The 12,080-nt window shown below is 42.0% G+C and overlaps 1 protein-coding gene across 1 annotated transcript in view; it reads left to right on the forward strand.

Annotated features, from left to right (window-relative positions):
- The window catches only part of OCIAD2 (OCIA domain containing 2), a 44,315-nt gene that overhangs the window by 8,532 nt on the left and 23,703 nt on the right, over positions 1-12,080 (forward strand). Inside the window, exon 2 of the mRNA XM_053700866.1 lies at positions 5,940-6,024. Coding sequence (XP_053556841.1) covers positions 5,940-6,024 — 85 coding nt within the window. The remainder of the gene's footprint in view (positions 1-5,939; positions 6,025-12,080) is intronic.

A 12,080-nucleotide genomic window follows, 5' to 3' on the forward strand; every position in this document is an offset into this window, starting at 1 on the left:
AGGGTATTTGATGTTCCAGCTCGCTCCTCCTCTGCTACTAAATGACTCATGTCCATTCAGCAAGGTACAAGATCTGTTGCTCAGTATGCCATTGAGTTCCGTACGCTTGCTGCAGAGGTAGGTTGGAACAATGAAGCCCTTGTTGCCGCCTTCTTTCATGGGCTCTCTGATGCGAATAAAGACGAAGTTGCTGCCAGAGATTTACCAGAAGATCTCGAGGCATTGGTGTCTTTTTTTTTTTTTTTTTTTTTTTTTTTTTTTTATTATTATTTTTATCCTAATTGACATCAGACTAAGTGAGAGGCCCTCTTTCAAGGAGCGCTCGCGGAACCTCCTGTTCCGTTGTCTCCTACGTGTTCGTTCCCACCCATGCCTCCCTCTCCTCCCATGCCTCCTGGTCCCGAGTTACCAGGTACTGCTGAGCCGATGCAGTTGGGATTCACGCGTCTCTCCGCGGCGGGAAGGGCCATTAGGAGGAGGGAGGGGCTCTGCCTCTATTGTGGGTTACAGGACCACCTTTTGAAGTCTTGTCCTACACGGCCGGGCAACGCTCACACCTAAGGTCCTGTCGGGGGCAGACCTTGGGTGGTTTTTCCTTGTCCCCGGAACCTCTAAAGGAGAAACCTTTTGGTCACGGTTGTCCTTTCCTGGGTAGACTCCTCCATAGTCACCCAGGCTCTTGTTGACTCCGGTGCTGCGGGCTATTTCATTGACAGTGCTTTTGTATCAAAGCACTCCATTCCTGTTTTGCCTCGGTTCGTTCCGCTTGCTATTGAGGCCGTTGATGGCAGGCCCCTTCAGCCCGCACTCGTTACTCATGAAACTGCTCCGTTATCTATGGCTGTTGGGGCTCTCCATTTTGAAATCCTCCAGTTCCAGGTGAGAAACTCTCCGCATTTTCCGGTTGTTCTGGGTTATCCCTGGCTCTGAAAGCACAAGTCTCGACTGGCGCAGGTCCGAAATTTAGTCTTGGTCTCCGCAATGTATTTCCACTTGTCTTCGGAAACCAGTTAAAGTCTAGTGAACTTCTTCAGTATATCAATTGCCAGAGGAGTACCGAGAGTTCCTAGACTTTTTGACAAGGTGCGTGCTGGTACGTTGCCTCCTCACCGGTCTTACAATTGTGCCATAGACCTGCAACCCAGAGCCATTCCTCCTCGGGGCCGTATTTACTCTCTGTCTGTTGCAGAGAATTGTGCTATGGAGGAGTATGTTGCCGTTGCTCTGACGCGGGGGATCATCCGCAAATCCTGCTCTCCTGCAGGGGCTGGCTTCTTCTTTGTGAAGAAAAAGGGTGGCGAGTTAAGACCATGCATCGATTATAGGGATCTTAATCATCTTACCATTAAGAATGCTTACTCTATTCCGCTCATTACGGAACTCCTTTGACCGCCTCAAGGGAGCTACGGTCTTTACTAAACTTGATTTGACAGGAGCGTACAATCTAGTTAGGATTAAGGAGGGCCACAAATGGAAAACAGCATTTAACACCAGGAGCGGGCATTATGAGTATCTTGTAATGCCCTTTGGCCTATGTAATGCTCCTGCTGTTTTCCTGGAATTTATTAATGATGTCCTACGAGATATGTTGCAACAGTGTGTTGTGGTGTACTTAGACGACATCCTCATACACTCACCCACACTTGAGGCTCATCGTTCTGATGTCACACGGGTTCTTCAGAGACTACGTGAGAACAGCCTGTTTTGTAAACTCGAGAAATGTGAGTTCCATCAGACTCAAATAACCTTCCTAGGTTATGTTGTCTCCGTTGCAGGGTTCTCCATGGATCCTGACAAGTTATCTGCAGTGCCTCGCCCAGTTGGTCTTAGGTCTATTCAACGTTTTTGGGGGTCGCCAATTACTATAGAAAGCTTTATTAAAAAGTTTTCTTCCTTGGTCAAAGCTATCGCAGACATGACCCGTAAAGAGAGTGATCCACTCCATTGGTCACCTACTGCCATTAAGGCCTTTGATAGTCTTAAGACTGTCTTTGCTGCCGCTCCAGTTCTGGCTCATCCTATCCCTGTCCTGCCTTTTGTTCTTGAGGTTGATGCATCTGAGACTGGTGTAGGTGCCCTCTTGTCTCAACGTCCTACGCCTGACGGTTCCTTGCATCCGTGTGGTTTCTTTTCTAAGAAATTGTCTCCAGTGGAGTACAATTATGAAATTGGCGACAGGGAATTACTGGCCATAATGTTGGCACTCAAGGAATGGAGGCATCTTCTTGAGGGTACTAGCGTACCAGTGCTCATTCTTAACTGACCACAAGAATTTAACTTATCTATCTGAAGCAAAACGTTTGTCGCCCCGACAGGCCAGATGGGCGCTATTTTTGTCTCGGTTTAATTATGTGGTCTCCTACCTGCCCGGTAGTAAAAATGTTTGGGCTGATGCCCTCTCTCTCGACACTTTTCCACTCTGTCCAAGGAGGAGTCTGTACCTACTCCAGTTATACCTCCTGACCATATTTTGGCTACCATACGTACTAATTTGACTTCTCCCTTGGGGGAGGAGATCTTGGCTGCACAAACCAATGCACCTCCTGAGAAACCTAGTGGTAAGTGTTTTGTTCTTGAAAATCTTAAAACTAAACTTTTGCACACTTACCACTATCCTAAAGCCGCAGGTCACCCAGGCAAGAAATAAACAATTTGGTCTGTCACTCGACAATTCTGGTGGCCAGGTCATCGTTCTGATGTTGCTGCATATGTTGCCTCCTGCTCAGTTTGTGCACAGAATAAGACTCCTCAACGTCTTCCTGTGGGTCTTCTTCAACCTATTGCTAATGGTGAGCGTCCTTGGACACATCTTTCCATTGACTTCATTGTCGAGCTCCCTGTTTCCAATGGCAATACTGTTATCCTTATGGTGGTTGACCGTTTTTTCTAAAATGTGACATTGCATTCCCTTGAAGAAGTTGCCTACCGTTTAGGAGCTTGCTTCAATTTTTGCACGGGAGGTCTTCCGTTTACATGGGTTACCCAAGGAGATAGTGTCGGACCGGGGTAGCCAGTTTTTCTCCAGATTTTGGCGTTCCTTTTGTGCTCAAATGGGTATCCAGCTTTCCTTCTCCTCGGCATATCACCCTCAATCCAATGGGGCTGCGGAACGGTCTAATCAAGCTCTGGAACAGTTCCTCCGTTGCTATGTCTCAGATCACCACAATAATTGGTCTGAACTGTTACCTTGGGCAGAGTTTGCTCGTAATAGTGCTATTAATGCTTCCTCCAAGTTATCCCCGTTCATGGCAAATTATGGGTTTCAACCATCCTTGTTGCCCGATTCATTCATGTCTCAGGGTATTCCGGCTTTGGAGGAGCATCTCCGGCAACTCCGTTCCACGTGGGTGCAGATTCAGGACTGCCTTCATCGTTCTATGCAGCGCTAAAAGTTCCAGGCTGATCGTAGGTGTCTGCCCGCACCTTCCTACCAGGTTAGTGAGAGAGTTTGTCTGTCCTCCCGCAACTTGAATCTTCGTGTGCCTTCCAATAAACTGGCTCCCCGTTATGTTGGTCCTTTTCGAATACTCCGACGGGTCAATCCTGTGGCCTTCGCTCTTGACCTTACTCCTGCAATGCGCATCTCCAATGTTTTTCATGTCTCCCTCTTAAAACCATTGATTTGTAATCGGTTTACCACTGTGTTGCCTCGTCCCCGTCCTATCTTTGTTGACAACCACGAGGAGTATGAGGTCAGCAGCATTATTGACTCTTCTATGTCCAGGGGCCGAGTACAGTATTTGGTTCACTGGAGGGGTTACGGTCCTCTGTTGTTCATGCTCCCGCCCTCCTCCGTGCCTTCCATGCCCGTTTCCCCAATAAGTTTTTTGTCCTCCCTCGGGGGAGGGGTCGTTGAGGGGAGGGTACTGTCAGAGTTTTTTCCCTGTTGTTTGCCATGTTCTGCTGGCAGCCATTTTACTCACCTCTCTTGCTGACTCTGGTGCATACTGTGTGATGCTGCTCATTTCCTGCACTTCCTTTTATGACCAGACTGGCTGTCTGACGTCTCTCCTGGTTCCTAATCCCTGGCTTGTTCCTGACTCTGCTGTTCTCCTTGTTCCTGATTCCGGCTCGTCTGACTACTCGCTTTAGCTCCTGACTCGGCTCGTCTGACTACCAGCTCTGGTTTTGATTCCTGGCTTATTTGACTTGTGGACTTTTTATTATTCTTTTTTCTATTAATAAATGTGTGATTATTTTTGCACTTCTCGTCTCAGTCTGATTCCTGGCACCCTGACAGACTTGTGCTGAGGGATTGTCAAATAACGTCAAAACCCTTAGGGTGGCGGAGAGAGAGCCCCAGTTGACCCTGTCAAAAGTTTTCTCCATGTCGAGGGATTGGATCAGATCTTTATGGTATTGTCTTTGGTTTTATCCATGTTAACTTTTATTATTTAATAGCAGGCTATTAAAGGGATAGAGGATCCAAATTGAAATGTGCATAAATGCATTTAAATTTGAAATAGCATTTTTGCTATATCCTTCTATTAGTAATACATTTTACTAGTAGCGTTTTTGCTGTTTTTCTGCTGCATATGCACATATCCTGTGTGGGCATGTGCACCCGTATTTAAGATGGCAGTGGCGTGAATTGTGTCTGTTAAGACTTAATTTGTGTCATAAAAGTAACCACTGAGAAGGTATAGTGTTTGAATACTGGTGCACATGCCCTCACAAGATATGTGTGTATGCCACAGAAAAACAGAAGTATATTGCAAAAAAAGCTTCTATTTCACATTGAAATGCAGATTTCAGTTTTGACCTTTCTATCCCCCTATTCTATTATTTAGATCTCCTAGTTTAGCGGGTCCAAAAGTGACCCTATGAATCAAGGCATCCGCTTGTTACATAGAAGTCCTTTTTGAAGCTGGAAGTCCAAATGTGGCTTTAATTTGTCAAAGGAGGTACATTAACATAAAAGAGGTTTGTTATGTTAACTGATGCTAATCTCTACTTTCATCCATGTGTTTAAAGGCCAGTCAATACAGTAGATTTGCATAATCAACAAATAGATAAGAAGACAATGCAATAGCACTTAGTCTGAACTTCAAATGAGAAGTAGATTTTTGTTAAATAAATTTCAAAGTTATGTCTATTTCCACTCCCCCTGTATCATGTGACAGCCATCAGCCAATCACAAATGCATATAGGTATATGCAGTGAATTATTGCACATGCTCAGTAGGAGTTGGTGACTCAAAAAGTATAAATATAAAAAGACACTGCACATTTTGTTACTGCAAGTAAATTGGAAAGATGTTTAAAATTGCATGCTCTATCTGAATCATGAAGTTTAATTTTGACTTGAGTGTCCCTTTAATTGATGGCATGCCAGGTTAATCCACTGTATGTTTAATTATGTGAATGCTGAACATATTGTTCACTTTGCTATCATATTATTTTGTTTGACAAACTTTTAAGTTTCATGTATTTACCAATACACATAAAAACAAACCAAGCATATGGTAATATTGATTGTTATAAGTTTGTATATAAAGTCGAAGCATTGCTGACATTTTATGTTTTTGTTAAAGGGATACTAATGATTTGGATAGAGCATGCAGTTTTAAGCAACTTTCTAATCTACTCCTATTATCAGTTGGTCTTCGTTCTTTTGGTATCTTTATTTGAAAAGCAGTAGTAAAAGCTTAGGAGACGGTCCTTTTTTAGGTTCAGCACCTGGGTAGCGCTTGCTAAATGTAGCCACCAATCGGCAAACACTATCCAGGGTACTGAACCAAAAATGGACCATCTTCTAAGCTTTCATTAATGCTTTTTCAAATGGATACCAAGAGAACAACGAAAAATTTATACTAGGAGTACATTAGAAAGCTGCTTAAAATTGCTCTATCTGAATAATTAAAGAAAAAAAATTGGGTTTAGTATCCCGTATACAATTACTTCTTAAAACTAATTCTATTTTTTTTTTTTCCTTTTCAGATGCATTGCCCCGTCTCACATGCCCACAGAGAAGATTTTACAAAGCTCATGAAGGAATGTAAAGAGGAAAGCTTCTGGCAAAGAGGTACATGAGACTTAAAATTAAACTTTTAGCATTTAGAAAGAGCAATTGAAAAACAACAATGTGGCACCTGTCAATGTTTTTTACATTTTTGAGCTCATCATCCGAACACCGCAGTTTGTATTAAAGGGGATCATTCTTATGTAAAAATGATACTGTAGTTAGGACATGTCATTTGTGCATTATTGTAAAATCCTGCTTAGTAGTTGTGTAGGTAAAGTCCAGCCAATCGTCAGCAGTTTTGTGCTTGGGATTTGCAAGTCAGAGTATAAACACAGTTATTCAGGGTCAGTAATGCACAAACTATTTGCCAGAATTAAAGCATGTAATTTTTTTTTATTATAATGTTCTTTAACCATTTGAAGGGATAGTAAACCCAATTTTTTTATTTCATGATTCAGATAGAGCATGCAACTTTATAATTAACTCCTATTATCAATTTTTCTTTGTTTTCTTGCTATCTTTATTTGAAAAGCAATAATTTAAGCTTAGAAGCTGGCCCATTTTTGGTTCAGAACCTTGGTTGCACTTTCTGATGGTGGCTAACAACAACAAATCAGCAAGTGCAACCCAGGTGCTGAATGTAAAAGGCTACTTAGCTTAGATTCCTGCATTTTCAAATAAAGATAGCAAGAGAATGAAGAAAAATTGATAATATGAGTAAATTAGAAAGTTGCTTAAAACTGCATGCTCTATCTGAATCATGAAAGAAAAAAAATTGGGTTTACTATCCCTTTAAGTGCAGATGACAACTGGTTGTCATCCCAGGGCTGGTGTTGGTAGGTGATCAGGTCCCCCTGCCCTAAAGGCCTGCTACGTTCTGGCCAAGCAAGTTGGTATAGGAGGGAAAATGCAGGAATGCCAGTGACTTCACCAATCCCTGAGAACTTGGGAGTGCCGGCCTGTTACAAGGCAGCTGTATTTAAGGGGTAAGTTTAAAAAAATAAAAACCTGGGACTCAGCTACCTTAAAGGGACACTGAACCCAAATTTCTTCTTTTGTGATTCAGATAGAGCATGATATTTTAAGCGACTTTCTAATTTAGTCCTATTATCAAATTTTCTTTATTCTCTTGGTATCTTTATTTGAAATGCAAGAATGTAAGTTTAGATGCCGGCCCATTTTTGGTGAACAACCTGGGTTGTCCTTGCTGATTGGTGGATAAATTCATCCACCAATAAAAAAAGTGCTGTCCAGAGTTCTAAAACAAGAAAAAAGCTTAGATGCCTTCTTTTCCAATAAAGATAGCAAGAGAACGAAGAAAAATTGATAATAGGAGTAAATTAGAAAGTTGCTTAAAATTGCATGCTCTATCTGAATCACAAAATAAAAAAAAAGGGTTCAGTGTCCTTTTAAGGCCCAGAAACCTCCAAGATTGTAAAAGGTAATTGTGTACTGTTTCAACTGGTCTGTGACTTGTGACAATTAAAGCACAAAAAAAAGGTAGAATAAAAAGTATGAATTATACCTGTAAAAAGTATTTACTAAAGATACCTTTTTTAAAAGTGGAAAGCAATCCAATAACTACTTCCAGTCATTGATAAGCAAAGTCCTTAGACTGGATATAGTAGAGGAGACCGACAGCTTCCTGGGTATGCAGGTGGAGGTTCGTCGAAGTTAAATCTGGAATGAAAAAAGGAAGCGCACAAAGATACTCCTCAGTGCGTATCTATAACCCCTTAACGACGCATGTTGTACAGGGTACATCGCACACAACCTGGTCCACCCCCCATGTCTCTAACTATTGACCACTCCATCATTACCCCAACCTCACATGCCCGATGTCTTGGGGTCACACTTGACTCAGATCTTTCTTTCACTCCTCACATTCAGTCCTTGGCTAAAGCCTGCTGCTTCCACCTTAAAAACAAAGCTAAAATTAGACATTTCCTTACACAAGACACAACAAATATTTTAATCCACTCTCTCATCCTTTCCCGCCTTGACTACTGCAACTCTATCCTCTCTGGTCTCCCTAGCTGCCGCCTAGCTCCTTTACAATCCATAATCCTCTGCCAGGCTCATCTTCCTTGCACGTCGCTCTTCATCTGCCGCACCTCTCTGCCAATCCCTTCACTGGCTTCCTCTTGCCTCCAGGATTAAACACAAAATTCTCACTCTGACACACAAAGCCCTCAATTGTATTGCTCCCCCTTACATCTCAGACCTTGTCTCCAGATACTCTCCCTCCTGTCCCCTTCGCTCCGTTCATGATCTCCTACTCTCCTCCTCTCTTGTTACCTCCTCACATTCCCGTCTACAAGATTTCTCAAGACTGACTCCCATCTTATGGAACTCTCTGCCTCGCTCCACAAGAATCTCCCCTAGTTTTAAAAGCTTCAAGTGCTCCCTGAATAGTCTACTATTCAGGGACGCTTACAACCTACACTAACTTTCCTATCTCCACTGCTATCCCCTAAAACCCCACAGCATGTAAGTCTATGAGCCCAGCTGTTTTGTAGTTCACCTTCATAAGAGCCAACAGTGCAACTCTCGGCAGGACCCTTCAACCATTTGATCCCTGTAATCATTTTTATATACCACCCATGTTCATAGCGCTGCGGAACCCGTTGGTGCTCTACAAATACCTGATGATGATGAATGATGATCACCTGGCAACACCTGCTAGTTCCTCCAGAATGATATAAATAAAACTGCTCAAATGAGGCTTATTAAACTGGCACATGGTCTAAAAAACAAAACACAACTTACAGGAAAATACTTTTAGGAACATTCTAATATAAAAAATGCTCAATTTTCACTATGTTTAACTCCTGCAAAGTTGTAAGCACATAGTTAAATGTGCACACCCATGCACAATACAGTGTCTGTCTTGTGAACAATATGCCAGTGAGTGAAACAGTAGCACTACATGTATGTATTTACCAATCACCAGCCATGTCCTGCTCCAGAATGGCACAAGATGGTGATTTTTTTTTAAACTGTGTGGTTAACACCCTTTTTACACTGTTGCTTTTAAAGGGATATTAAACAATCTGTTTCATTGTAATAAAAAAGCACATAATAGAAATAATTGCAATATGTACTAGTCCTAAAGCCCACACGGGCCATTTTTTGCAGTACATCAGTCCCACCCCTTTCTCTCGCTCTCTTTTGCGCTCTCTCTTTCTCGCATGACCGCCCCAGCCACGCCCACTTCCACCCACGTCACCGTGCCGCAACAGATCAGGTAGACTCTAAGGCCAGGTGTGTTTGTCCTCGTGCTGTCTCTACTGCGCATGACAGCTTCAGACAAACATACTTGGCCTTTTATATTATAGGATTCATTTATTTAAATGGATTTTACCTTCTTTTATTTATTTATTTATTTTAAATTTATTTTGTTCTGTGTCCATTACTTCCTGTCATAGCCCTACAAGGAGGCTGTGGTGTCTGTAGGAAGCTTATCTAGCATGATTTCATACAACTATATAGAGCTAAATTACATGAAAAGGGGCCAAAATAAATAACATATTTTGCAAAATTGTTTTATTCGTTATGCAAAACGAAACATTTGTATATACAAATCTCAAGGTGTTTACTGTCCCTTTAACAGTGTCTGATATTTGTATATGTCCAAAACTGAATTCAACACCTTCACTGTTTAAGCACCTCTACATGTCTCTTTTTTTTTTTTTTTTTTTTTTATCTTCATTCTACCTTACTCATAATACTACTTGCATACATCAAGACTTAAAGGGACACTTTGAGATAAAATGGGGTATTATAGTTAGTAAAACCCATTTATAACTGTCCCTAATTGGACTCGGCACAGAAGGAAACCTAGGTTATAACATGATGATGTCATATTAAAATTTTCCAAATTTTTTCAGTATTTGCATATTATTCTTAAACCTAATCTGTGCTTTGAATACATATTTCTGTCTAGCATTTATTTAGTGTTTAATGTCCTTTTAACTCTTCTAATAAGCCGATATGTATGTATGTATCACCCAGAAACACTTGACGCAGCAGACGTTGAGACTATCTGTCTGAGATGTAGTGAGCAAAATCTGTACAATGGCTCTTTAAGACCGCAGTATGAAGATTTTATCTCATTGCTGTACCAGCCTGAAATACTGATTTCTTTCTAATGACACGGTGAGTCCACAGATCATCTCTAATTACTATTGGGAATATCACTCCTGACCAGCAGGAGGAGGCAAAGAGCACCACAGCAAAGCTGTTAAATATCACCTCCCTTCCCTCCAACCCCATTCATTCTTTGTGTACGTTAAAGGGACAGTCAACACAAAAATTACTGTTACTTATTTAGCTTAGTTAATTAACAATCTTTACATCAAACTCTAGCCCAATTTTCATCTAAATAAACTTTGGCAGAAAATAAACTTACTAGATTTCATCTGGCCGTTTAGTCTCCTCCTTCTCTGACGTCTCCCAAAAGCTTGAACTGCAGCACTAGTACAGGATCATCTCGTCCCTGCGCGCTCCACAGAAGTATGTTTTACAAGTGGGAGTTTGCAGTTGATACACTTACTTGCAGGCACCAGTGCTGTCTCCAGAAAACAGATGCAAGCTCTGACCTCCGCTCATACTGACTGTGCCTGACACGGCTCACAACAGCCTACTACCTAAAGAACAGCTTTCATTGCTGTGGCAGCAAAATCTATGCCTTGGTGCTAGTGCGAGTGTGATCGCACAGTACTGGGACACCGTGCACAAACTTATTTCGGCCTAAGTGCCTATTATGTTGGCGATCAGCTTTTCTAAGGCGCCCGGTGTCCCAGTACTGTGCGATCACACTCGCACTAGCACCAAAGCATAGATTTTGCTGCCACAGCAATGAAAGCTGTTCTTTAGGTAGTAGGCTGTTGTGAGCTGTGTCAGGCACAGTCAGTATGAGCGGAGATCACAGCTTGCATCTGTTTTCTGGAGACAGCACTGGTGCCTGCAAGTAAGTGTATCAACTGCAGACTCCCACTTGTAAAACGTACGTTTTGCACATCGCTCCCTTCACCTCAGCACAGGCAAATAGTGAGCAAGTTAGCACTGAGACTCTCCTGCCAGCTTTGTTTTGTGTTTCGAGTCATTGCCTAGCATTATCCCGCAGGACTTTGATTAGATTTCCCTGTTATTTGAGCCCAGGCAGTTTCTCTTTCCTCCTGACCGCTTTCTCCTCTGGGCTGAGATGTGTGAGCCGCTGTCTTTTCCTGGGGGGTGTTCGCTGCTTGCTGACTCCGGGCTACCCGGGCTGTGCACTGGCACTATCATGGCTCCCAGTGACCCGGTCTGACAGTCACTCTGTTCCAACTAATGCCCGGGTATAAAGATGACAGAGAGCTCCTCTACCCTCTCCCTATACCCTAACCCGTAATAAACGTGCCCGGACATGGTGGTCGTGGGAGCACCCAAAGTCATCTTATAAACATTTCAGCACACGTCTATATTCTACAACTCAACATCTTGCTCAATAAAGGAAAAGATTACAATAAAGTACACGTTTACTGTCACAGGATGAAACCAAGGCAAATGTATTAACTGACAGTTAAAAGCAAGCAATTGTTTTTATAAAGCTCTACAGTGTGTGCAGCTTCATGCACTTAGTTTTGTGATACAACAGTGTCTACAATTTTTTTTTATTACTGCAACATACATTTGCCCATTATTGATAGTTTTTAATTTATTAAGAAGCATCTTGTAGATATAGTGCTCTTTCTCCCTCCCCTCTATAAAATATTAGATTGTGGGATCTTTGTCATATCAGTCAGCCATGATTGATGAAAGGAGCTGAATGAAAGGAGCGCGCAGGGACGAGAGGATCCTGTACTATTGCTGCAGTTCAAGCTTTTGGGAGACGTCAGAGAAGGAGTCAGGTGGCCATTTCAAAACGGCCAGATGAGATCTAGTAAGTTTATTTTCTGCCAAAGTTTATTTAGATGAAAATTGGGCTAGAGTTTGATGTAAAGATTGTTAATTAACTAATCTAAATAAGTAACAGTAATTTTTGGGTTGACTGTCCCTTTAAAAGCAAGGAGGTGGTAAAGTTTAGGAGTCTGAAAGAAGATTCTTCAATCAAGATTTTATTATTTTTCAGCAGA

The sequence above is a fragment of the Bombina bombina genome, chromosome 2, assembly GCF_027579735.1.
Source record: "Bombina bombina isolate aBomBom1 chromosome 2, aBomBom1.pri, whole genome shotgun sequence".
NCBI classification, from domain to species: domain Eukaryota; kingdom Metazoa; phylum Chordata; class Amphibia; order Anura; family Bombinatoridae; genus Bombina; species Bombina bombina.